At 45.0% G+C, this 26,218-nt stretch overlaps 1 protein-coding gene across 1 annotated transcript in view; it reads left to right on the top strand.

Annotated features, from left to right (window-relative positions):
• Positions 1-26,218, top strand: part of PDZRN3 (PDZ domain containing ring finger 3) — a 251,184-nt gene that overhangs the window by 214,140 nt on the left and 10,826 nt on the right. The window contains exons 4-5 of the mRNA XM_029242959.1: positions 9,571-9,818; positions 12,949-13,036. Coding sequence (XP_029098792.1) covers positions 9,571-9,818; positions 12,949-13,036 — 336 coding nt within the window. The remainder of the gene's footprint in view (positions 1-9,570; positions 9,819-12,948; positions 13,037-26,218) is intronic.

Genomic DNA, 26,218 nt, shown 5'->3' with positions numbered 1-26,218 from the left:
GCTGCCCAGTGGTTAGAGCATGCACTTGAAGTTGGGCAGGCCTTGTTCAAATCCCCTCTCTCCTGCTCACGAGCTGCACATCTTTTAGGAAGCTGCCAGCACTCCTCGGGCTTTTACTTCCTGGCCCGTAAAGGCAGAGGTAATAGCGCTCACCTCACCGTTGACCTTCTTACTGTGAAACGGGATGAAATTGCGCACGTAAAGCACTTAGCACAGCACCTGGCACAGAGCAAACACCCAGTCCTTGGAGTGCACAGCATCACATCCTTGAGATGGACGCCAGGATCCAGAAGAGGCTTGCTTTCCCCATAAATGAGTGGAACGTAAGACCTGTTTTATGGGTGTTCTTAAGTTTGACAGCTGGACTTTTTAGGAACCACATGTGGGCCAGTATCTCCTGTAAAAAGTGGTGACTACGAGCCAGACTCCCTTCTAAGCCCTTTCCTACAAACCTTTACAACTCCATTTATAGATAAGGCACAGGGAGAGGTAGGTAATTTGTCCAGGTTTGTAGGGTTATAACAACAGCTAACACTGGGCCCTGTGCTTAGATCTTTGTCTCAAAACCCTAGGAGGGAAATACTTTAATATCCCCCATTTCCAACTGGGACACTGAGGCACAGGGGTAGAATGATTTACCCAAAGTCACACGTCTGGTAAACGGAGCAGGGATTCAGACCCCTGTGTGTCTCCCCCCAGAGCCCCGACAGTGTTCATTCTTTACCCAGTGTTACTGGGCCTTGGTTACCACTGTATCAGTGCCTGACACATGATGGATTCCCCAGTAGTTCTCCAAATGAGTGAGGACAACAGAGAGCTAGCGTTTATTGAGCCCTCACTCTGTGCAGGGCCATGCACCCTAATTACTTTCTCTGCACAGCCTAATTAATTCTAACACCACCCAACGAGATAGGTCCTGCTGTAAACCCATTTCGCTGGTAAGAAAACTGAGGCACCGAGAGGTTAACTTGCCCAAGATGCTACAGCACATAAGTGACACAGCCTACATTGAAGCCGAGGCAATCAGCCCTAGGCCTGGAGCTTACAACCTTCACCGCGGACCCCCATCACATGTAAAACTCCTGCCTCTTCTTGCCCGTCTTCATGCAGTATCCGTTAGAAGCCCCTCCTCACTTGAAACCTAAATGACTGTGGTGACATGAAACATCACGAAACATTGTTGTAAATCCTGTGTGACGACAATTCTGTTGATGGCAGAATCTTCCTACACGTCCCTTCCTCTAATGGTCAGAGACCTGAGGGTAGAAATTTTATTCTAGCCAGCCCTCTAGTCTGAGGAAATCAACTAACAAATTTAAGTTTGTACAGGAGATTTATGAGACCAATATGAAGCTTATACCAAGGAGACGGAAATGACATAAAGTGGTTTTCTTAAGGCTTTGCTGTGATGCTTGCAAAAACCTGGCCACGCTTTCTTCCTTCTACGTGCGGCTATATTTGCTGTTACCGTAGGAGACCATGCCAATGCGGATGGTTAAATGCAGTAAACTTGACGCGTAGAAAGAAGCGTGAACCCTTCTGAACTAAGCGTGCGTCTCCCAATTCAAGGTGAAAGCCACCAGCATCCTTAGCGGAAGGTCTTCAGATGCACAAACACTCTCTGTGCCTCTGGATTTCATCCCCGTTAAATGGTGATGATAGTAGCACCACCCTCATGGGAAGACTACGTGAGTTAACGTAGACAGAGCGCTTAGACTAAGTCTTCGTCTGGCAGGACAGCAGAGTGCTGTCCCCCTGTTGGCTGTATCACGATTGACGTGTCAGAGACTCCAGCATTTGGCCTCACGTATTCTGTTCACTCATTAGGTACCAAGGTGAGCGATGCCGCACAGAGAGCTTCCTCAGAGTGTTCAACCTGGGTGTCCTCAGGGAGGACCCCTGTTGACAACCCTCCTGGCGCAGGGTGAGGTAGCTGAGCACCCAGCAGTCCCCTCCATGTATCCAGGACTCAAGTGTAAATGCCCGTAGGCCAGGCCATCGCGCGCTTCCACGACACCCGACTCCAGAGCTGGGCAGCCCTTCTGGCTTTCACTGTGCGTTAGAGAAGGGCCCGCCTTCTTCTGGGCGGACACACCTGTAGCCCACCTGTCCTCATCACCTCCCGGCCTGGGCACGTTGCTCACGGTTGAGTCTGCGCCACTGCTGGAAGGGGGTGGACGGATATGGGGAGGAGAGAGAATGGTCCGAGAAAGAGAAAGAAGCAATTTCCCATTTTCTGATTTTTCGGTGAGGTCTGTCAATTTGGTATTTCTTATTTCTTTCCTCTCCATTGGGGATCAAGGTTCCTTTTTGACTTCTAGTGGCTCCACCTTGTCACCTGGAAGTTGAGAACCCAGGGACTTCAGGAGAGCTTAGCTAGGGCTGCCTTGTTTCTTCACAAACACTCCAAGACCTCTCTGGGCCTCATATATTTCATTCTCCAAAACATCAGAGGGTACTTTCCTTGATAGCACTTTGATCGTATCAAGAAATGGAACAGGAGACGCTTTAAGACTGAAAGCACTCCTCACGGAATATGTATGTATGTAACAAAATACAACACACGTTTTATTCTTGTTTGGAATCTGACAATTATGAAAATGGACACATAATCAGGTTTGTGTCAATCTTAGCTATGAATGTAAGATCAGAGGAGAAAATGCTTTTGTTTCAAGAGTAGGAAAGACCATGAAATGCCAACAACTGTGCACGAGAGGAACATGACAGTCTACAGATGCGTGAATAGGTCACTCAGGTGATAAATTATTTGCGAGGCTGCTACATGCCAGCCGCTGTGCTAAGCTCCGGGTGTCCTATAGTGAACAAAACACACAGTTCTTGCCCTTGTGGAACTTAGGGCCCCATGAGAAAATATCGGCCATCAACCGAAAATCAAATAAGTACGTAATTACACATCTCAAAACAGCTGTGAAGGGTGTGATCCCATTTGACTCAGCGACATCTCCTGTGGGAATGTTCTCCAGCATCACTAGTCTACAGGTAGAAACGGGGAGGCAGGTGATTGGCCAGAAAGATAGGCCAGGGCTTTTCAGATGAGTAAGAAAGAATAAGAGAGGGGCAGGGATGGTTGAAGACATTTGCGAGAACATCCTCCAGGGATGAACAGCGCTGAACCCTTGGAATGTGAAGGACCATATTTAACTGACTTGTAACCTGAAACCAGTCCCTCCTCCAGCATTAAATACATACCTGGAAAAGACACTCGCGTTTCAAAGAAGGACTTAAGGGACCTAGACTGTAGAGAGATTCAGCTGTAGAAACACCTTGTTTCCAAGTACTTACCACTGGGCTTTCCTATAATATGTTGAGCTGCTTCTTTAAATTACCACCTTTAAGATGAGGTTAAAGTATGCATGTTCATTTTGAGATGCAGAATGGTTCAAAACCACTGTAGTTTAATGGACCTCTGTGACCTATCGTTCACAGTGGGATTTCGGGGTGATGAAATCAAGGCTTCCAAAAGGAGATAAGCACAATTTTGTTGACGAAGATAGGATTTTGACCTGAGAAGAAAAGCATCTTGTAATAGTGTAGGACTAATACTTTTTAATCTGAGTGCATCTATGATTTTTAGCCTCTTTCTTTAAGACGTGTCATCTCTCTTTTATCACTCGGAGGCTGGTAGCCATGTATGTTCTATATTTAGGCGAAAAAAAAAAAAACAGTAAAGCATTTTGAAACATGATAGGCTTAAGTTTGACAGAAGGAAGACTCCTCTGATAGGAAAATTACCCAGGCTATACATTTCATCCACACAGGGCACTCAGAATATAATGAGGGGATCTTCCCGTTGAAGAAATACCAAACCTAGGAAAAAAACATCAGGACACATTTAGAAATTACCATGGACAAACCTCACTGCGGTCCTTACTGCAAACCGAATGCACCCGTACAGACGTAAGTTCTACTACATCGGAACTGAGGTCTCTGTGAGTGTAGTCTCCTTGTTCATACCGTCTTGAAAGTGAGTACTTTGCACAGAAACATATTAATTTGGACACCATTTGTTCACTAAGACCCATATTCCTTCTTCACCGCCGTAATACCTCTCTTTTAGATAAGTTGGCCTTGCCTTTATCAAGCCCCAGAGCAGACTATAAATTTGAAATAAATTAAGGCAGACAGGAGTTTGCCTGAATGAAAGAAGTTTTTTTAATCCAACCTAAATCAGGGCTTGAAACCTTTTACTTTTCGGTATGTAGTTTATTATCGTCTGTTGCTTCCAGTGGAATCTAAGTTTTAATTAGTTTGACAACATAGGTGTGATATTTTACAGAATGCAATCACTGCCCCTGTATTTAATTAAATGAACCCTATAAAACCGGGGTTTTAGCCCGGGGCGTAATTTATAGTAGGCTGAATTGAAAACTGCATTAGCACTTTATACTGGGGTCGTTTGCACATGTAATAGAAATCGAGGTGATCGTGCTACGCAGATCCTCAGAAACCAACTGTCTTCCCATAAATAGAAACGTATTGTCTAATTTAGAGAGACTATGCTATGTCTTTTCCAGATAGATCTTAAAATACCGCGAAATGCTTATAATTATGTTGTAGGGAACTTTGAAAGCTTTCTGGCTCCTGTTTTGAAAGGTGATTTTAAAAAGCGTATGACAGTAGTTTCACCAGTGGAATTTCTAGGTAGACCGTGAAAACCAAGAGTCTTTCTAGGTCGTGAGCTTAGTTACCGTTCCAGCGTGTGTAGATTTTGCCTTCCTCGGCCAGATCCAACCTCTCATTAGATGCCACGGTGAAATGCTACCCACAGTGCATTTCATCTGACCATTTCTTAAGTGGCTTGCACATCCTGTGGCCTCATTCTTCCCCAAGAAATTCTTCCAAGTGGTATCCCATCAGCCAAGAGGGGAACAAGTCTCCCTGAGTAACCTCAGAAAATACTTGGTGAATGAGTGAAAGATGGACAGCTGGGTTATCCACGAAATGTACCCCCATGTGGAAAAACCTACCAGCTTTGCGTTCGTTCTCAGGACCGTGGAAAACATACCCACGGGCACCTCATGCAAAGAGCCGGAGCCATGCTACCCAGGCTTAAATGCAACCGGGAGGGAATCCTTCCATGCCCTCGGCATCTTGTCCCTGGAGATCGTATGCTAAAGGACCTCTTGAAGGTCCCTTAGTGTCCTGTCACTTTTGCAGCAGTGATGTTTGCCCTGAGATAAAGGAATTGGATTTTCACCCTAATGGCACCTACATCCCAGGGGACCATCCAGAGCCTTAGGTGAATAACTTAAGCATTTAATTTATAATAAAGTTTACCATCAGCATTTTTTCTCCCCAAACATTCCATTTACTTGGTTTTAGAGCTGCATAAACTGTTTTAAAGGCAATCTGCTCAATTGGGCGAGTTAATGATATTTAATTTGACTGGGCCAAACGTCACGGGATGAACATTGCGCCTATAATTGCAGCCATCATCACCACCGTCTTGTGTAATGTACGTGTAATGCTAGTCCCGGGAATAAAGGTTGTCATTCTCGGTTGGCTGACGGCATGCACCGGACTCATCACCTCGCTAAGTCTCTCAGTGATGTGATTCCAAGATGACAGGGTAATAAGTGTTATGTGCACAAGGTAACTGCAAACAAATTTGGCCGCAAAAATGGATTGTCTAGGAGAGTAAGTTCCTGCCTTGTCTCATCGTCTTTTAAGAGAATGTAATGATGCCTAAAATACCTTGTCAAGAAGCTTGTGTGGCAGGGGTCAAGTCGTCCTGTAAGATTTCTCCGTTGCACCGCCCGCTCCAGAGAATCCCAAACTGCGGACTGAAAATATCAATATGTATGTCGGTAGCTCAGGAACGTTCGGGCTGGGAACTTCCCTGAAAAATCAAGAAGCCTCTCAGTATACAAATGCCTCTTAAGACTCCCTAACTAGGCTGCATTTTGCTTCTTTGATTTGCAGACTCTTTTCTCCTGGGAAAATGTGACTATTCTGGGGTAGGATCCCCATGAGCACTGGTATCTTAGTAAATTCTTACGATGTGCATGCTAGGCTGTAAAGTAGATTATCTCATTAAACTTTATAATAACCCTAAGAGGCATGACACTATAATTACATTTATTTTGCACATGAGGAAACCGAGACTCAGAGGGAAATAAATTGTCCAAAGCGACAGTCTGGATTCTAACCCCGGTCTGATTCCACAGTTTGAGCCCCTGGGCATTGCAGCCCTGAGCCGTAAGAAAGGAGCGGGTCCCCTGGCTTGTGGAGCGGCATATTTGAACTGTATTTGATTAACATATACGGGGCACCGGGCTCCTGAAATTGTTGCCTCAGCTTCAGTGGTCAGAACTGCCTTTCTGTGGGACCCAGCCGTGAGCGGGGGTGACGATCTGGTGGGGGATGAGAGGACGCTTCACAGTCGCCGACCAAGTTCCTGGCCTCCCTTGGGATTTGCCACCTCCTCTTTCTCTGCATCTTAGGCCCTAGGGATGTTATGGGTGCTGTTGCATCAATGCCGTTTAATAATACCCAAAGTCAGAGAGATTTGGAAAAGCTTGCCTGCGTTTGTAATCGTGTGCGCCCAGACACAGGGCAGCTCTTTGCCCCCGAGAATCTTCTTAGCTTAGACTGATGCAGACAAGTCCATCCTTTAATTTTTGTAGGTACCATTTAAGCATCGGCTTAGTGGTTCTCGCATTGGTTTAGACACCTGTACAAGAAAGCAATAGTTGCCATCACTTTTCTGTAAAAAAAAAAAAATAAGAAGAAGAAGCTGAGTAAAATACGCTCCTGATCAGAAAAGCATTTTCACCCACTGTTTCATACACATCAGAGGAATGTCTGTAGGAGCAAATACTACACTCCTGTCTAACTTTACAGTACATCTGTGCAATATCTGTACCTATTGGGGTGTTTGGGGCTGCAGGGAGTTAAAATACAAGTGAAAAGGGCCTCAAGTATGAGGATTGTGTTATCAAATATGACAAGGAGTTTGGGGTTAAGAGCTTCTAAGCTTGGTCGGTTCATTTGCTCAATGATAATCATCAAGAGACCCCAATTCTCTATTTTTCTGCTCTGCATCCCTCAGTGTGTTAACCTGGCCTCAGAGACCCGGCACCATGTCTAAGCAAAAGGAACCAGACCTCCACAATGGGCTAAAGCCAATTAAACCCACATCTCAAGTCTCCCCCAGAGGGAATGCTCTCTGATCTGGTGGAAAGGAAACAAAGCCCAAGCTCTTTCAGCAGAGAGGAAGCAGGAGGAACAAGGAGGGACGCTTTTTATCAGGCAGCTGACCTTTCCGCTGAGGTATTTGCAAGACCTAATTATGTGGCTAAAACGTAAAGACTCCTAGGATGGATTTTTTTTTTTTTTTTTTAAGGCACAGTTGGAAGGCTCCCTTAGAAGCGAGTCCCATGCTCATTCCTGTTTGGCAAAAGGCCAACTTGCAGACCCATTCAGAAGTCTTACCGTGAGTTCACTGTGGGTAAAACTACCTTTAGCACAAGCCATCCCCAGCATGGCGAGCTGACACTGGCCAAACCGGTGTCTCCTCAGGGTGCTGTCTACGGCATTCGTTTAATCCAGGGAGAAATTTACTATGGCATCATAAATTCGTAGATGATTTGACTCCCGGTGTCACGCGTTAATGGAAAATACGGCTCAGACAGTTCGGCCCTGGCGCGAATTTCACAGCACTCCAACTTGGGCTTCATTCCCCCGCCCTCACCTCATCCCCAAGCCCTCAGAGTTCTAGGCTCTGAGCAGGGAAGGGGTCGAGGTGCTCAACTGGTCTGCAAAGCTAGGAAGAATTCCTTCATGTCCTTTCATTCTGTCCTCCATGGAGGAGGAATGAAGACGGCCGTGGTGTTAAATCCTGGTGTTCGCACTCCTCCAGGGTGAGGGGTGGTAAGAGCTGGATGGTTCAGCCATTCACTTATTTACTGGTGCACCTGAGTCATTTTGCAGCCCACAGTTGCTGCTCTGCCTGACTCCCTCATGATGATAGTAAATTACTTAAGTGGACTGAATCCAAAGCATTAATAATCTCCAGTGGCGATTCATTTGGGCTTCATTACAAGGAAAGAATCCGACATCTCTTCCTCAACCCAGCAGTTGTTTGCAAGGCACTCCAACCTAGAGTTCTTGTCCCTGTGGGGCCGGAGTGAAAGGGCTTAGGGGAAAAATTTTAACCAGAAAAACTGCTGCATGATCGGTATCCATGTTCTGCTTGGCAAAGAGAAACCGAAGTGCTCTACCTCGGGACAGACCTAATCGTCAGTGTGCTTCGAAGTACAGGATGCTAAGGTGGGGCATGTAGCTGCCAGACTAGAAAAGGTTCGGTGTTGGTTTTGGCATTTACAGATAAATGACATGAGTTTGTCAGTGGTGCAGAGAAGATGTGAGAAGCCAAGGAACTTCTACAAACATATATTCTGCAGAATATGTTTCCTATACCATCATTTTCTATTTGCCTTTAAACAGTATACATACCACTTGGGGGAGGGTATCAAAATATTTCAGAGCCTGATAACTGTCATGTGAGTGCAATCATTGGACATCACCTAGCTATCGGAACACAACGTCCTAGTCCTTTGCTGTGGGGAATGGGACGGGGAGGGTAAATAGTTGAGCTTCCATGTTGCTTGGAATAACTTCATTTTCTAGACATAAGGTTCTGGCTTCTATTTCCTCTTGTGTAAGCTGTTCTAAAGACAGCCGTGTTCAGTTAGTTCGGATTCTGTCGTTGGAAAGAATCCTGGATGCAGCGTCCGAAGTTCTGACCCATCAGTCACTAGCAAGGTCATCGTGCGCAGTTTATCTGTGGCCATAAGGGGAGAGGGATGCACGTACTTCTGGTCTCGCCGGCTTCCCATGACTGTGATGACGGACGTGTTAAGAGGCGTCTTCATTTAAGTCACGTGGTAGACGGTGGGCACTCGGTAAGTGTAGACATTGAGGATGCAGCAGTCGCAAAGGACTGTGTGCACAGTGGGAAACAACACAGCAGTTAAGCTAGCTGCTGTTTCCCGAACATGGGCCAAAATGTCAGGTCATTTGAGTTCCTCCTTGATACTTGCCATATCTACCTGTGACCTGTGTTATCACTTACTTAATATTCTCATTGACTTTTTAAGGAAAAGCAAAGGCATTCATTTAAGAAGGAAATGTCATATCGCTTCCATAAAAGGGAAGCTAATCTCACCTGACAGGAACTGGGGAAATACACACCATTAAAACAGAACAATATAATTAATTTCCAGTTAGCTAGTATGGCCCGATAAAGGCTGTGAGCCTGAGGCTGCTCTTTTCTCTCCCAGGCAAGATGAGAAGGGGATGAAATTGTGTTAAAGACACTCCAGTGGGAAGCCACGCCTTCCCCGCCGTGAGATTTATTATTTCATGCCCGATCTGCACACCTCCAAACCTACCCCCTTCCCACCAGGCATTCCTGGGGAAACCTGAAACACAGCAGTGAAGTCCTCGGACACCCGCACGATTTCCTTTTAGCTGCTTACGCACGAAAACCGTCTTTCCGGCTTCTGCTTAATTATAATCCTCTCCCCCTCTACTGTTTTTCGACAGGTTAACGGCAAAGACTTATCCAGAGCAACTCATGACCAGGCTGTGGAAGCCTTCAAGACAGCTAAGGAGCCCATCGTGGTCCAGGTGTTGAGGCGAACGCCACGGACCAAAATGTTCACGCCTCCGTCAGAGTCACAGATGGTGGACACGGGAACCCAAACGGACATCACCTTTGAGCACATCATGGCTCTTACCAAGATGTCCTCGCCCACCCCACCTGTGCTGGATCCCTATCTCTTGCCCGAGGAGTAAGTCACATGGTGATGAATCTTAGATGTGTTAAGTGTGGTACAGAAGTACAGAGAAGTTGGTTTCTTCCCTTCCGTGTGGTGAAAAAGATGAATACATCTTACAGTTTTCCCCCCAAGTTGCCCACGTCTCACTTTATTGTTTATAGAGGCAATAAATTGAATCCTGCTCAAAACCGCTCCGACATCTTAATTACTTTGTTATAACCCTGGAGCGGAGTTATTCAAATTATATTCGAAGAACAAAATGACTTACAAATGTCATAAAAGTTGTTTCCGAATAAAATTTAATCACCGCAAATGGCAGTGGGAAGGTTTGGTAGTTCTCACTAGAGGGAACGCTGATGGTTGTTTTAAAGAGACAACAAAGCAAGTTGTGAGTGTAAAGAGAGCCCAGGAGGTTGTGCCTTCTGCTTTCTTGGGTCTCATTTCAAACCTGGATCCATGGAGTAAATTCACACATGCCTCATATAAGCACTGCAGTTACCGATTAAATAACAGCTGTGATCCAATGCATCACGTAAATTACTTTACACACGACTCTCCTCTTACCTTACTTACTGCCAGAGATATCAGATAGTTCAGAGGCTCCGAGTTGGACAAAGCCTAATCTCTAGCTGTGTAACTTGGGTAGTTTATTTCCCTGGGCCTTATTTTCCTTCTATTAAAATGGGATGATAATCATAGTACCCATCTCGTAGGATTGTTGAAGGATTAAATGAACTAATGCGTGGCAGGTTCTCAGCGTGGCATACGGTAAGCGCTGGATAAACGATAGTGGCGATCACTGGTAATTTAGTGATTGATGTAAAATATGTAGGGACAAAAATGAAGAGCAAGAAATTTTCTCAGGTGGACAAGTGGCTTAAAAGATGTCCATTTTAAGGTGGCTTTTCGGATGTGATTTTGCACATCTCTGGACAAGGTGTCCACCGCCCCTTCTTAGCCTCTCTGGTTGATGTTAGAGTCCCTCCTCCCATCTTGCTGCTGGTTCGGATCATTGCCTTGATGCCTTATTTCAAAGGGCATCTCCACCTCTCCTAGGGAGATCCCCTGAGCGATACCTGTTGGATTCCTATTAGTAACTCAGTAGCTGGAGTGAGCACACGTTTCCTGTTGTTCTACTAGATTCCAGACAGGGGCTGGCCTCTCATCCCGTGGTTCTGACGGTTAGCTGTCATCAGAACCCAGGGCTAATTCCCCAGGCGTGACAAGGTGAATTGGGCGGCGGGCAGCGTGTAAAGGTAGAGGAGGGGGTACCCCGCCGCCCCCGATCCCGTCTGACACTCAGGGTGCACAAGGCAGTATGCAGAGAACTGTCACCTCACCCATTTCTCACGACTGCCCCTTCTGTGCCGCGAGGAACTGCAGACTCAGCAGTGGTACTCCATGAAAGTTGGCAGCTGGATGGAAAGGCAGGTCTGTCCCACCTCAACGTCCAGATCTTAACCACAATACTCCATAGCATGCCAGTTGCTAGGAAACAACTGGATGATTCACTGACTACAGTCATTCAAATCAGCTGTTTGACGTTTAAGACCCAAACTGCCTTTCATATTGATGAGGCCTTTAAGGCTACTCCTGACTCTCGATGTTGAACCGTCACAGTGACAGGCTTTTTAGAAGCGAAACCCTTAATTTCCTCTTAAGTCTAGTTAACGTGACATGACTCTTGCCCCAAGGGGCAATTTGAGAAATGTCAGAAGAGTGCGGAGGTCAGTGCTCTCCTGGTTCTGGCTGCGAGGTCAGAGGACAGCAGGAGTGTGCATCAGGGCTGAATGCGGGGGGGCGGGGGTGGGGGTTACCTTGAGGCTTGAAAGCCCAGGCCTTCCAGCAGGGTCCTCAGTACTAACAACGCCTTAAGTGCAGGCAGCATATTTGCCTGATGGGTGCAGAAAATTGAAAGCCAGCCCTCGTTTGAACGACCGCTCATGTCTGGTCTGTTGTTTCAAAACTAAGTGCCTGGGTGAGAAGACCAGAGCCCACTGATTGCTCTGTTGACCTTTGAGAACGCGGAGGTTTGGGTGGCCAGCCAACAATCAGGCTGAAGCTCTCCATCCGCATCTGACACCTTTCAGAGCCACAGACCTGACTGAGCATGTTGTAATTCCCGCTGCCTTTGGTCCTAGAGGTTCCACTAGTGGTGTTTCCAAAGAGGTGGTGGGCTCTGTGAATTGTGCTGTACACATGTTAACCTAGAGAAATGCAAGCTTCCGTTCTCCTAGGCGTGTGTACCTATGCGGGTCTGCATATATACACACATGCATTATACGCGTGCATGTATGCACATGTTCTGCATACGTACACATGTATACCGGGTGATGTCAAATGTATTTCTCGTTGCGAGACAATCAAAAAGGTTTGAAAAGAGACCGTCCTAGATGACAGCGTAGCAGTTTCAGTTTCACAGCCCTTTGAACCTATCTCAGAGGCCGGCACATGTCTTTAGGTGTTGCCTGAAGTGAAGCTTTTTTCTCCCCAGAGATAAAAATCTAAGAATGAAGCCATGAGCAGTAAATAAGAGTTTGTCTCCCACCTAGAGACTGAGTAAGAAATTGGTCACATTGACTCACATGACTAGTGGGCCAGGGAATGATCACTGCAAGCCACAAAGCCAGTCCCTCTCTCACCGAGCACCTTTTGTTTTTTTCTAACGAGTTCTTTTATTGCAGTATAGTTGACTTACAGTGTTGTGTTAATTTCTGCTGTACAGCAAAGTGACTCATTATGCATATAGATATACATTCTTTTTCATATTCTTTCCATTATGGTTTATCACAGGATACTGAATATAGTTCCCTGTGCTATGTAGAGTGGGACCTTGTTGTTGATCCATTCTCTGTATACTAGCTTACGCGTGTTTACCCCAGTCTCCCACTCCATCCCTCGCCCTCAACCTGCATCTAAACTCCTTCTTGTGGAGGAAATGGGCTTTAGAGAAGATGGTGGAAATATTGTGGAGAGGGAGGTCCTGACTGTGCCGGGAAACGCAACCAGAGAGAAGTGAACCGAGTAAGAACCTCAGCCTCTGAGAACAGCCCCTGTGGCACTGATGGGCCTTGTGATGGGGGGATGGGAACAGATACTTAGAACTGCAGCAGGGCCTTAACGATCTTTCATCTTTTTTCAGGCATCCCTCAGCCCATGAATACTACGATCCAAATGACTACATTGAAGGCATCCATCAGGAGATGGAGAGAGAGGAGCTGGAGCTGGAGGTAAGAAGCACGTCCCTGGCTCGTTTCAGTAGTCGCTGTGAAGGCTAATACGTCTCTATCAGCATGCATTGAGATTACGGATGCTCATGGAATGTCCGCCTCGCGTGGATTTCTTTTAGAAGAACCACGTTCAGTGGGTCGAGGCCTCCCTGGAACACTGCTTTGCAAGAAGAAGGGCTGTTTAATAACCTTTATAGGACAACACTGCTTTTTGATGATCATTGTGGCAAAGCCAGAGGTCTTTAAAAAGCTATCAAATATCTCAGGAGCTAGATTTTTGGAGTAGGATGTCGACTTTGTAAATCTTTGATATTTCGTTAGCTTTATAGCAGTGGGTTCTTTAGTTCCATCTTACTTTCTCACACCTTTGAGAATCTGATGGAAGCTGTGGTCTCTCCCTGGAAAAGTGCTCCCGTCTCTAAGAGTTTGCATGTGATATCTGGAGGGTCACTGAGCTCCCACAATATGTGCCGTGTGTGGCCCGCTCTGCCTTACAGTTGTTTTCTTATATCTGATACACCAGAACCACTGTTTGCTTTCTCTTTCCCTTTAACTTAATGCAACTCCTTTAAACTAAGGTAAATTTTTTTTTCTTTTTTGAATTTTATTTTATTTTTTTTTGATACAGCGGGTTCTTATTAGTTACCTATTTCATACATATTAGTGTATGTATGTCAATCCCAATCTCCCAATTCATCCCCTCACCACCACTGTCCCCCCCGCCCCCCGCTTTCCCCAACTTGGTGTCCATACATTTGTTCTCTACATCTGTGTCTCTATTTCTGCCCCCGCAAACCGGTTCATCTGTACCAATTTTCTAGATTCCACGTATATGCGTTAACATACGATACCTGTTTTTCTCTTTCTGACTTACTTCACTCTGTGTGACGGTCTCTGGGTCCATCCACGTCTCTACAAATGACCCAACTGCGTTCCTTTTTAGGGCTCATATTCCATTGTATTTATGTACCATATCTTCTTTATCCATTCGTCTGTCGATATTCAGGTTGCTTCCATGACCTGGCTATTGTAAATAGTGCTGCAGTGAACATTGGGGTGCATGTGTCTTTTGAATTATGGGTTTTTCTGGGTATATGCCCAGTAGTCGGATTCCCTTTTCTCCACACCCTCTCCGGCATTTGTTTGTAGATTTTCTGATGATGCCCATTCTAACCGCTGTGAGGTGGTACCTCAGTGTCACTTTGATTTGCGCTTCTCTGATAATTAGTAATGTTGAGCATCTTTTCATGTGCCTCTTGGCCATCTGTATGTCTTCTCTGGAGAAATGTCTATTTAGGTCTTCTGCCCATTTTTTGATTGGGTTGTAAACGAAGGAGAATTTTAAAGGAAATGCTGTATCACTAGCTCAGTCAGAAAATCAGCATCCCTTGACATGAATAGAAGGTGCCGTCCAATAAATACAGCGGACACGAGGCAGTGTTATTAAATCCTGGTGCTTGTCACTGGTACCTGCCCAGGGCTGGCTGCCTGGGGCCCTTTCTCTCCACTACCTCCTGCTGCCTTTCTCTCTGTCTAAGGAGATGGGCTAGTATCACAGAAGTGGTAAGACTAGCCCAAACTGAGGCTTTCTTGCTAAAGGAAGTAACTTTCTCCACGTGAACTATGAGAGCATCTTGCTTTTGGTGGGAGGAGGCCACTCTGAAACGCCTCCCTAGAGCCCTGTTATTCAAAGCGTGGCGCAAAGACTGGGACAGCAGCACGTGGGGGATTGTGAGAAATACAGAATCTGGGCCCTCAGACGTACAGAATCAGAATCTGCATTTTACCAAGATCCCCAGGTGTTTCGGTGCACAAGTCCCAGGGGCCTTGACCTGGAGGCCCCAGGCCCAGGCAGAGAAGCCCAGCCTTCCGTTTGCCCTCGTCCTGAGTCACACGATCGAGGCTTTGTGTGTTTCCTTCACTATGGTGGGAAGCTGTGCCTCCGAGCCTCGAATACCACCCACACCACCGGGCAGAGTGAAGTCCCATGGACTGAGATGACTAAGCCCCTCACGGACATTCAAGACGCTGCTCAGACTTCTTCCTGTTGTTAATAGAAGGCACAAAGAGAGTCTACGTGCACGCTTACATTCACTTCTGCTCGCCTGCGTTTACTGAGCATCTGTTACACTGACTATCCTTTTTGGTGCTAGAAAGGCAAAATCAGCAAGTCATCACCCTGCCTGCCCTTCAGGAGGCCATAGTCCCTTTGGGTCATCAGCCATTAGCTTAGACGTGAGCTTTTCGTCTAGAAAACCAAACTGTGGCCATTCTCCATCTACAGCTCCTTTGAGCAGTTATCACGAAGTACCATGAGTCCATACCAGGCAGGAAGGCTGCTTTTACGTTTGGACTTCCGTTTAGAGCCGCTTGGACGTCACCAGGTTATTTCTGTTAACTAAGTGAACCCGGTGGTTTTGGATGGGCGGCACGTCCCGAGTTCTGAGGTCAAGATTCAGGTAGGTTCTCTCCGTGGCCCCTCCCCAGGAGGGAATCTCCGGGAGAGGACAGTGTGTATACTTCCAGGAAGGCTCTGTTGCAGAGGCGTGTCTTTGGAACGTCACCCGGTCAGTTCGAGAAGGTTAATGAACAGCAGCACGGCCAAGAGCCGGCGTTCCTAAAGCAGACCCAGTTTTCTGGGGGAACGGCGTGTACCATCATCGCCGCTTCCTCGCGAGATTTCTTAGAGCCGTCAACAGTGTGTCCCTGCTAGGTCCCATCAGCCTGTTGGGTCCCCCCACCCAGGCTTGCTGTGAGTAAGGGGGCCAACCTCAGCCCACCACCTCTCCTCGTGTTAAGTTGAAGTAGATCAACATCTGCCCCTTTCGAAAAGTAACCCGTTCCATGGATGTTATATCGGAGGAAAATATATGAGTGTTTCGGGATATTATGGCAGCAAATGCACAGAGAAAAACAGATGTTCTCTCTTTTAAAGCACACAAAATGATCATATTTAGGTAAGTGTCAAATCCCGGTTATTGTGAAACTGCGTAGCATAAGAGGATTACACCCCAGTATACCCAAGGGCTGAGCCGCCAAATAATTACCCGTAAATTTCCAGGTACTGAACACCTGCTCTGGATCTTGCTGTAGGTAATTAAGACAGAAAAATAGACGTCTGAAGAAGGCTTTTCTTTCTCCTTCGTCTGTTGTTTTAATTTCCCAGTTGATTCCTCGGTAGCATGCTAGCCGGGCTGTGAAGCTGCCGTCACCTGTGCTGTGTCTTGATGATGTCATTTTGAAACCAGAAAGGAGAAGAAAGCTACGCTCTCACCAGGGAGACTAAAATGATCTCCAAACCTGGTTGCATAGTGTGAGGTCATAAGATCTCAAGGGAAGCGAGACCGTCCTGGAGGTAATGCAGGCTGTCCCGGCCAACCTATGCTCTTTTCTTTAGCCTTTAAGGCACAGCACCAGGGCTCCTCTGGGGAGCCTTCCCTGGTCGGCCCTACCCTCACTGAGTCAGCTTCCTCACCACCCTCCCGATTTCCTCAGCACTTGACCATTCTTTCTCCTGCCACCTGCAGTCAGAACCTGCCCCCTGCTCTTATTTTATGCCCCCAGATCCTGGCCCGGCTCAGTGTGGCTCATCTCCAGCGAAGCTTCCGTACGGCTCTGGCTAAAGCACCCCTCCCCCAGTAGGGCCATTTCCTACTTAGACTCCTTGTGCTCAGACAGCGCCTGGCAGGGGGGTAGGCACCCAAGAAACATCTGTTGAATAAAGGAATACATGCCTTGTGACCCAATCTCACATGTCAGGACCTTGAAGGCAAGTGCAGTCTTCCTAGAGACATCTCTACGTCCCCGACAGCGCCACGCATAGATAAAGTGTGGAGATGATTTCAAGAAATATGAACAAGCAGTTCTGGATCGATAAGGTCTTAGAGTTATGCTTCAGTAACCAGTCTTCCTAGAGGTGCAAAAGCCATCGAAATTAGTCTCTGGGACGCCCTCTGATTAACGTGGCTGTCGTTGAAACAGAAAGCTTGAATCAACCAAGGTGGAATGGCCCCCGTACTTTACTCAATTGAGCTATCGTTTCAATTTCATCTAAAATGTCAGGCTTAGCTGTTCATTTTTATCCAGCCGTCCATCTAGACCGGTAAGCAACGGGACACCAGTGGTGGGGGAGGTGTAATCCAGATAATGGTAATCCATTATTCATACGAGTTTGATTAATGGTCTTCTTTGCCATCTTATCTCCATCATCACAGACAGATATGTATTGATGCCCTCTGTGCTTTCCATGATGTACTCAATTGTGGAAGGTTCTGCGTCTAGCTTGGAGTGAGAATGAAATGTTGGGAATTTACTGACCACTCAATAAGTTGGAGGAACAGCAGTTTCCACCGAGCCCCAAGATACTGTCTCTGGGGATAAGACGGTAGAAGAGCCGAGAAGTTTCAGAGAAGTGAAGTGACTTTCCTAGGGCAGCCTGGCTTGCTAATGGCAGAGCCAGGTTTATTTTCCATTTGGATCTTTAGTCTGCCTTGGAATCTCAAGCTAATTCAGTTTTATTGAGCACCTACCATGCACGGTATATAAGGCTAGACGCGGCTTTTAGTGCACAATTCAACTACTACTGCGTTACTGTAATTAATCTTCTTTATGAGCAGCCAAGGTAAAACCTAAATCTATACAGATCCCAAGACGGTATCGGCTCTTAACAGCGTTGTGTTTCCAGAGCTTCTGAAAACCTCTTACGGTTCACTCTTTGCTTAACTATTAGCAACCAGGCTCTTCTCTGTGATGTGCAGCCATCCCCTGGAAATGCAGTGACCACAACTAAGTCATAGTGGGGTTTTTTTGGTGTTTTTTTTTTGGTTTGTCTTGTTTTTTTCTTTTTTCCTGTCAAGAGATTAACCATGTTTAATTCTGGGTGATAAGAATATAACTAATCATTCCCTTCTTTGCACTTTTCTGAATTTAATTTTTTCTACTTTAAAATCTTTTTTTAATTTAAAAAAATTCTTATTTTATATTAGAGTACAGTTGATTAACAATGTTGTATTAGTTTCAGGTAGACACAGCAAAGGGATTCAGTTATACAGATACATGTGTCTATTCTTTTTCAAATTCTTTTCCCATTTAGGTAATTACAGAATACTGAGCCAAGTTCTCTGTGCTATACAGTAGCTCCTTGTTGGTTATCTGTTTTAAATATAGCAGTGGATACGTATCAACCCCAGACTCCCACTCTATCCCTCCCCCGCACCTCTTCCCCCGGTAACCGTAAGTTCATTGTCTAAATCTGTGAGGCGGTTTCTGTTTTGTAAAGAAGTTCATTTGTATCATTCTTTTTAGATTCCGCATATCAGCAATATCATATGATATTTGTCTTTCTCCGTCTGACTTACTTCACTTAGTATGATAATCTCCAGGTCCATCCATGTTGCTGCAAATGGCGTTATTTCATTCTTTTTAACGGCTGAGTAATATTCCATTGTGTATATGTACTGCACCTTCTTTATCCATTCATCTGTCGATGGACAGTTAGGTTGCTTCCATGTCTTAGCTATTGTAAACAGCCCTGCAGTGAACATTGGGGTGCATGTATCTTTTTGAACCATGTTATTCTCCGGATATATGCCCAGGAGTGGGATTGCTGATCATACGGTAGCTCTCTTTTTAGTTTTTTAAGGAACCTCCATACTGTTCTCCATAGTGGCTGCACCAATTTACATTACCACCAACAGTGTAGGAGGGTTCCCTTTTCTCCACACCCTCTCCAGCATTCATTGCTCTTAGGCTTTTTGATGATGGCCATTCGGACTGGTGTGAGGTAATATCTCATTGTAGTTTTGATTGCATTTCTCTAATTAGTGATGTTGAGCATCTTTTCATGTGCCTCTTGGCCATCTGTATGTCTCCTTTGGAGAAACGTCTATTTAGGTCTTCTGCCCATTTTTTGATTCGGTTGCTTGTTTTTTTGATATTGAGTCACATGAGCTGTTTGTAAATTTTGGAGATTAACGCCTTGTCAGTCGCATCGTTTGCAAATATCTTTTCCCATTCTGTGGGTTGCCTTTTCGTTTGGTTTATGGTTTCCTTTGATGTGCAAAAGCTTCTGAGTTTAATTAGGTCCCATTTGTTTATTTTTGTTTTTATTTCCATTACTCTAGGAGACAGATCAAAAAGGATCTTGCTGCAATTTATGGCAAAGAGTGTTCTGTCTGTGTTTTCCTCTAAGAGTTTATAGTATCTGGTCTTACATTTAGGTCTTTAATCCATTTTGAGTATGGTGTTGGAGAGTGTTCTAATTCTTCTACATGTAGCTGTCCAGTTTTACCAGCACCATTTATTGAAGAGATTGTCTTTTCTCCAGTGTATAGTCTTGCCTTCTTTGTCACACATTTATTGACCATAGGTGTGTGGGTTTATCTCTGGGCTCTCTATCCTGTTCCATTGAGCTAGATTTCTGTTTTTGTGCCAGTACCATCCTGTTTTGATGACCGTAGCTTTGAAGTATAGTCTGAAGTCAGGGAGCCTGATTCCTCCAGCTCCAGTTTTCTTTCTCAAGATTGCCTTGGCTATTCAGGGTTTTTTGTGCCTCCATACAAATTTTAGGATTTTTTGTTCTAGTTCTGTGAAAAGTGCCCTTGGTAGTTTGACAGGGATTGCATTGAATCTGTAGATTGCCTTGGGTGGTATAGTCATTTTCACAATATTGACTCTTCCAATCCAAGAACATGCTATATCTTTCCATCTGTGTGTCATCTTCGATTTCTTTCATCGGTGACATAGTTTTCAGTGTACAGGTCTTTTGCCTCCTTAGGTAGGTTTTCTTCCTAGGTAGTTTATTCTTTTTGATGCGATGGTAAATGGGATTGTTTCTTTAATTAGTCTTTCTGATCTTTCATTGTTAGTGTATAGAAACGCAACAGATTGCTGTGTATTAATTTTGTATCCTGCAATTTTACCAAACTCATTAATGAGCTCTAGTGGTTTTCTGGTGGCAACTTTAGGATGTCGTATGTATAGGATCATGTCATCTGCAAACAGTGTCAGTTTTACTTCTTCTTTTCCAATTTGGATTCCTTTTATTTCCTTTTCTTCTCTGACTGCCATGGCTAGGACTTCCAAAACTATGCTGAACAAAAGTGGTGAGAGTGGACATCCTTGTCTTGTTCCTGATCTTAGAGGAAATGCTTTCAGTTTTCCACCACTGAGAATGATGTTTGCTGTGGGTTTGTCATATACGGCCTTTATTATGTTGAGGTATGTTTCCTCTGTGTCCACTTTCTGGAGAGTTTTTATCATAAGTGGGTGTTGAACTTTGTCAAAAGCTTTTTCTGCATTGCTTGAGATGATCGTGTGGTTTATATTCTTCAGTTTGTTGATGTGGTGTATCACACCGATTGATTTGTGGATATTGAAGAATCCTTGCGTCCCTGGGATAAATCCCACTTGCTCATGGTGTATGGTCCTTTTAATGTTTTGGTGGATCGGGATTGCTAATATTTTGTTGAGGATTTTTGCACCTGGGTTCATCTGTGATATTGGCCTGTAATTTTCTCTTTGTGTGTGTGGTATCTTTGTCTGGTTTTGGTATCGGAGTGATGGTGGCCTCATAGAGTGGGTTTGGGAGTGTTCCTTCCTCTGCACATTTTTGGAACAGTCTCAGAAGGGTAGCTGTTAAGTCTTCTCTAAATGTTTGAGAGACTTTGCCTCTGAAGCCATCTAGTCCTGGACTTCTGTTTGTTGGAAGATTTTTAATCACAGTTTCAATTTCGCTACTTGTGTGATTAGTCTGTTCACGTTTTCTATTTCTTCCTAGTTCAGTCTTAGAAGGTTGTACCTTCCTAAGAATTTGTCCATTTTTTTCCAAGTTGTCCATTTTATTGGCATATGGTTGCTTGTAGCAGTCTCTGATGATCCTTTGTATTTCTGTGGTGAGTGTCAGTTGTAACTTCTTTTTCATTTGTAATTTTATTGATCTGAGCCCTCTGTTTTTTTTCTTGATGAGTCTGGCTAGAAGTTTATCCATTTAGTTTGTCTTTTTAAAGAACCGGCTTTTAGTTTCATTGATCTTTGCTACTGTTTTCTTCATCTCTGTTTCATTTATTTCTGCTCTGATCTGTATGATATCTTTCCTTCTACGAACTTTGGGTCCTGTTTGTTCTTCTTTCTCTAGTTGCTTTAGGTGTAAGCTTAGGTTGTGTATTTGAGATTCTTCTTGTTTGCTGAGGTGAGATTGTATTGCTATAAAGTACACTCTCAGAATTGCTTTTCCTGCGTTCCATAGGTTTTGGATCATTGTGCTTTCATTTTCATTTGTCTCCAGGTATTTTTTGATTTCCTCTGTGATCTCTTCAGGGATCCAGTGGTTGTGGAGTAGCATATTGTTGTTTAGCCTCCACGTGTTTAGTGTTTCACAGTTTTTTTTTCTTGTAGTTGATTTCTAGTCTCATAGTGTTGTCATCGGAAAAGGTGCTTGATGATGATCTCAGTTTTCTTAAATTTACTGAGGCTCGCTTTGTTGGCCCAGCATGTGATCAGTCCTGGAAAATGTTCCATGGGCACTTGTGAAGAATGTGCATTCTGCTGCTTTTGGATGGAATGCTCTGTAAATATCAATTAAGTCCACCCGGTCTGATGTGTCATGTAAGGCCTGTGTTTCCTGATTGATTTTCTGTCTGGATGATCTGTCCATTGGTGAAAGTGGGGTGTTAAAGTCCCCCACTATGATTGTGTTACTTCTGATTTCTCCTTTTATGTCTGTTACAATTTCCCTTATATATTGAGGTGCTCCTATGTTGGGTGCATATATATAGTTACAATTGTTATATCTTCTTTTTGGATTGATCCCTTGATCATTGTGTCGTATCCTTCTTTGTCTCTTGTAACGGTCTTTATTTTTTAAAGTCTATTTTGTCTGATATGAGTATTGCTACTCCAGCTTTCTTTGGATTTCCATTTGCACGGAATACCTTTTAGCATCCCCTCACTTTCAGTCTGTACCTGTCCCTCGATCTGAAGTGGGTGTCTTATAGATAGCAATATATCCAGGTCTTGTTTTTATATCCATTCAGTGAGCCTGTGTCTTTTGGTTGGAGCACTTAATCCATTTACATTTAAAGTAATTATCGATATGTATGTTCCTATTGCCATTTTGTTAACTGTTTTGGATTTGTTTTTGTGAGTCTTTTTTCTTCCCTTCCTCTTTTGTTTTCTTGTGATTGGATGACTAACGTTAGTGTTGTGTTTGGATTCCTTTGTCTTGTGTGTGTGTGTGTGTGTGTGTGTGTGTGTGTCTATTGTAGATTTTCAGTTTGCAGTTTCCATGAGGTTTTGATACAGCAGTGTATATATATATATATATATACATACAAGATTGCTTTACATTGCTGGTCTTTTCATTTCAAATGCATTTCCAATCTCCTGCATTTGTGCTCTCCTCACCATTGCTGGTTTTGATATCATATTTGTGTGTGGATGATTTCCTACATTTACTGTATGTTTGCCCTTACCGAAGAGCTTTTCTATTCATAATTTTCTTGTTTCTAGTTGTAGCCTTTCCTTTTCTACCGAGAGAAGTTGCTTTAGCATTTGTTGTAAAGCTGGTCTGGTGGTGCTGAATTCTCTTAGCTTTTGCTTGTCCGTAAAGCTTTTGATTTCTCCATCAAATCTGAATGAGAGCCTTGACGGGTAGAATATTCTTGGTTGTCGGGTCTTCCCTTTCATCACTTTAAATATATCGTGCCACTCCCTTCTGGCCTGCAGAATTTCTGCTGAGAAATCAGCTGATACCGTTATGGGAATTCCCTCGTGCGTTATTTGTCGCTTTTCCCTTGTCGCTTTTAATATCTTTTTCTATGTCTTTAATTTTTGTCAGTTTGATTGCTGTGTGTCTCGGTGTTTTCCTCCTTGGGTTTATCCTGCCTGGACTTGGGTGACTTTGCACTTCCTGGACTTGGGTGACTATTTCCTTTCCCATGATAGGGAAGTTTTCAGCTATTAATGCTTCCAGTATTTCCTCAGGTCCTTTCTCTCTCCTCCTTCCAGGACCCCTGTAATGTGAATGTTGGTGTGTTCATTGTTGTCCCAGAGGTCTCTGAGACAGGGACCTGAGAGGTCTTCATTTCTTTTCATTCTTTTTCCTTCTGTTCCGTGGCAGTGATTTCCATCATTCTGTCTTCCAGTTCACTTATCCATTCTTCTGCATCAGTTATTATGCTATTTGTTCCTTCTAGTGTATTTTTCATTTCAGTTACTGTTATTGTTCATCTCAGTTTGTTTGTTCTTTAGTTCTTCAAGGTCTTCGTTAAACATTTCTTGCATCTTCTTGATCTGTGCCTCCATTCTTTTTCTGAGATCTTGGATCATCTGTACTGTCATTACTCTAAATTCTTCTTCGGGTAGATGGCCTATCTCCACTTCACTTAGTTGTTCTTCTGGGGTTTTATCTTGTGTTCCTTCATATGGGACATATTCCTCTGCCATCTCATTTTGTCTAACTTTCTGTGATTGCGGTCTCCGTTCCAGGCTGCAGGGTTGTAGTTTTTCTTGCTTCTGCTGTCTGCCCCCTGGGGGAGGAGGCTGTCTGAGAGGCTTGTGCAGGCTTCCCAGTGGGAGGCAGTGGTTCCTGCCCACTGGTGCGTGGAACTGGGTCTTGTCCTTCTGGCGGGTAGCTATGGCCATGCCCAGGGGCGTGACTAGAGGGCTGTAGGCTCCGGAAGACTTTATGCAGGCTGTCTGCTGATGGGTGGGGCTGTGTTCCTGCCCTGCTGGTTGTTTAGCCTGAGGCATCCCAGCACTGGAGCCTGCAGGCTGTTGGGTAGGGCCAGGACTTGGTAAGAAAATGGCAGCCTCCAGGAGGGCTCACGCCAATGAGTACTCCTCAGAACTGCCGCCGCCAGTGTCTTTGTACCCTCAGTGAGCCACAGCCAATGCCCGTCTCTGCAGGACACCCTCCAATACTAGCAGGTGGGTCTTGCCCAGCGTCTTATGAAGTCACTGCTTTTTTCCCTGGCTCCTAGTACGCACAGGACCCTGTGTGTGCCCTCCAAGAGTGGACTTTCCGTTTCCTACTGTCCTGTGGAATTCCTGCAATCAAACCCTGCCGGACTCTCTGAGGGCTCCTTCCTCTTGTAACCAGCCCCCCAGGCTGAGGAGCCTGACGTAGGACTCAGAATTTTCACTCCTGTGGGAGAACTTCTGTGGTGTAATTATTTTCCAGCTTGTGAGTCGCCCCCCGCCCCCGGTGGGTATGGGATTTGATTTTATAGCAGTTGCACCCCCTCCTACCATCTTGTTGTGCTTCTTTGTCTTTGGATGTAGTATATCTTTTTCTGGTAGCTTCCAGGGGTTTTTTGGTCCGTGGTTGTTGAGCAGTTAGTTGTGATTTGTTTTTTGTAGGAAGCCGTGAGCTGACATCCTTCTACTCCACTGTCTTGTCTCTGTCCTCGTGTGGGTTGTAAGTGACACTTTTCCAACTTCTGTTTAGAGTTCCCAAGAAGATCCAGGTAACAAAAGGAAATACTATAGCCCATGCTATCTTAACATCATTCTCAACTACATACCTAGAGTAAACCCCAGAGTAATACCCTGTGCTTTGTTTGTTTGCTTGTTTTATAAATTTATTTATTTATTTATTTTTGGCTGCGTTGGGTCTTTGTTGCCGCACGCGGGCTTTCTCTAGTTGCCGCGAGCGGAGGCTGCTCTTCATTGCGGTGCGTGGGCTTCTCACTGCGGTGGCTTCTCGTTGCGGAGCATGGGCTCTAGGAGCGCGGGCTTCAGTGGTTGTGGCTCACGGGCTCAGTGGTTGTGGCTCGCGGGCTCTGGAGCACAGGCTCAGTAGTTGTGGCGCACGGGCTTAGTTGCTCCGCGGCACGTGGGATCTTCCCAGACCAGGGCCTTGAACCCGTGTCCCGTGCATTGGCAGGCGCATTCTTAACCACTGCGCCACCAGGGAAGTTCCCCTGTGCTTTATTATTACTGAAAATGTGCTTTACCAGCATCTGTTTATCCAGTACGAGCCAGACCACTTCCAAGATAGAAAGCGGCTCCTAGAGGACTGCCCTTAAAGTAGAATTGCGCTCCCCTTCTTGAGTCTGGTTTAAAGGATCAAGTGCTAAAGTTGTGCTTGGCAGCCAGCTGGAATTGGGGTGGGGCGTGGGGCTTGGACATCCTCAGGCGAGTGTTTCAGTTTGGAGTTGGCTCCTCCCAGGCACTGCCCTGACACACAGCATATGCCTCAGGCCGCAGCAAGGACGTAAATTGGCCTCTGCAGTTTTTAAGTCAAGTCCATCCAAAGTGAGAATGTGAGTGTCCCCATGACAGCCTGTCCTGGGAAATCTTGCAGTGGGATTTAAAGGCTCAGTGCAGTGCTGGGCTGTTTATCATTCTGCTAGAGTGAGGAAGCGTTGTTTTCAGGATATCAGTGACCGCAAACAGACCTGGTAATCAGAACCTCTTCTCTACCAGGCAGAAATGTCATGTTTCACCAACACGTGTTGTATGTAACATAAATCCAAACCGCATTTATGGGGAATCTATGACTAATTTTCGAACCACATATGGGGTTAATGGCAGCATATAAGAAGGGTTTAAGTAAGGAAGAGCGTAAGATGCTGTTCTTGATTAATTATCAGTGATTCAGGTGAAAATACTTTAAAGCAACAAATGTTTTAGGATCTCTTCCATGCCAACCTGCTGTTTCGTTCTAAGAAAGTTGTCTCTTGTTATAATAGTAGTTCTTCCAATTTCTGTCAATCAAAATATTGACAAAAAATAGAGTGGGAGTGCTTTTCAAGTTAGGTTTTGATCAAAATCCTATTGATTGTAGACAGCAGACTGCACACAGTTCGGGGACTAGGCCAAATGCGTGAAATCTTTTTTTACGTGTCGGACCTTCATCTGTCACATTCCCTACGAGTCTTCCTTTTTCCTACTTGAATACTCCTAGTACGTCATGCTGTTTTTTCCCCAAGACGTCAGTTCCAGACTTTTCACTTTCCCGAGTTCTTAAATGGAGCCCTCAATCCTACACGTGTATTACAGTCATGCTTCTCAGACTCTGGGCGGTGAAAGACCGGGGGGACCAGGTTAGCTGGTTGGCTTAATTTTTAACATGTCACTGACCAATACGTGATTCTGCCATGAGTGACTCCATAGCTCACCCCTTGCCACTTCAGCTCAGTAGTACCTGACGCAGTCTGACGCCGTGGTCAGTGAGACAAG

The sequence above is a fragment of the Monodon monoceros genome, unplaced genomic scaffold (genome assembly GCF_005190385.1).
Source record: "Monodon monoceros isolate NGI ecotype Baffin Bay Population unplaced genomic scaffold, NGI_Narwhal_1 Super_Scaffold_3, whole genome shotgun sequence".
NCBI classification, from domain to species: Eukaryota; Metazoa; Chordata; class Mammalia; order Artiodactyla; family Monodontidae; genus Monodon; species Monodon monoceros.
This window is presented reverse-complemented; position numbering and strand designations above follow the sequence as displayed.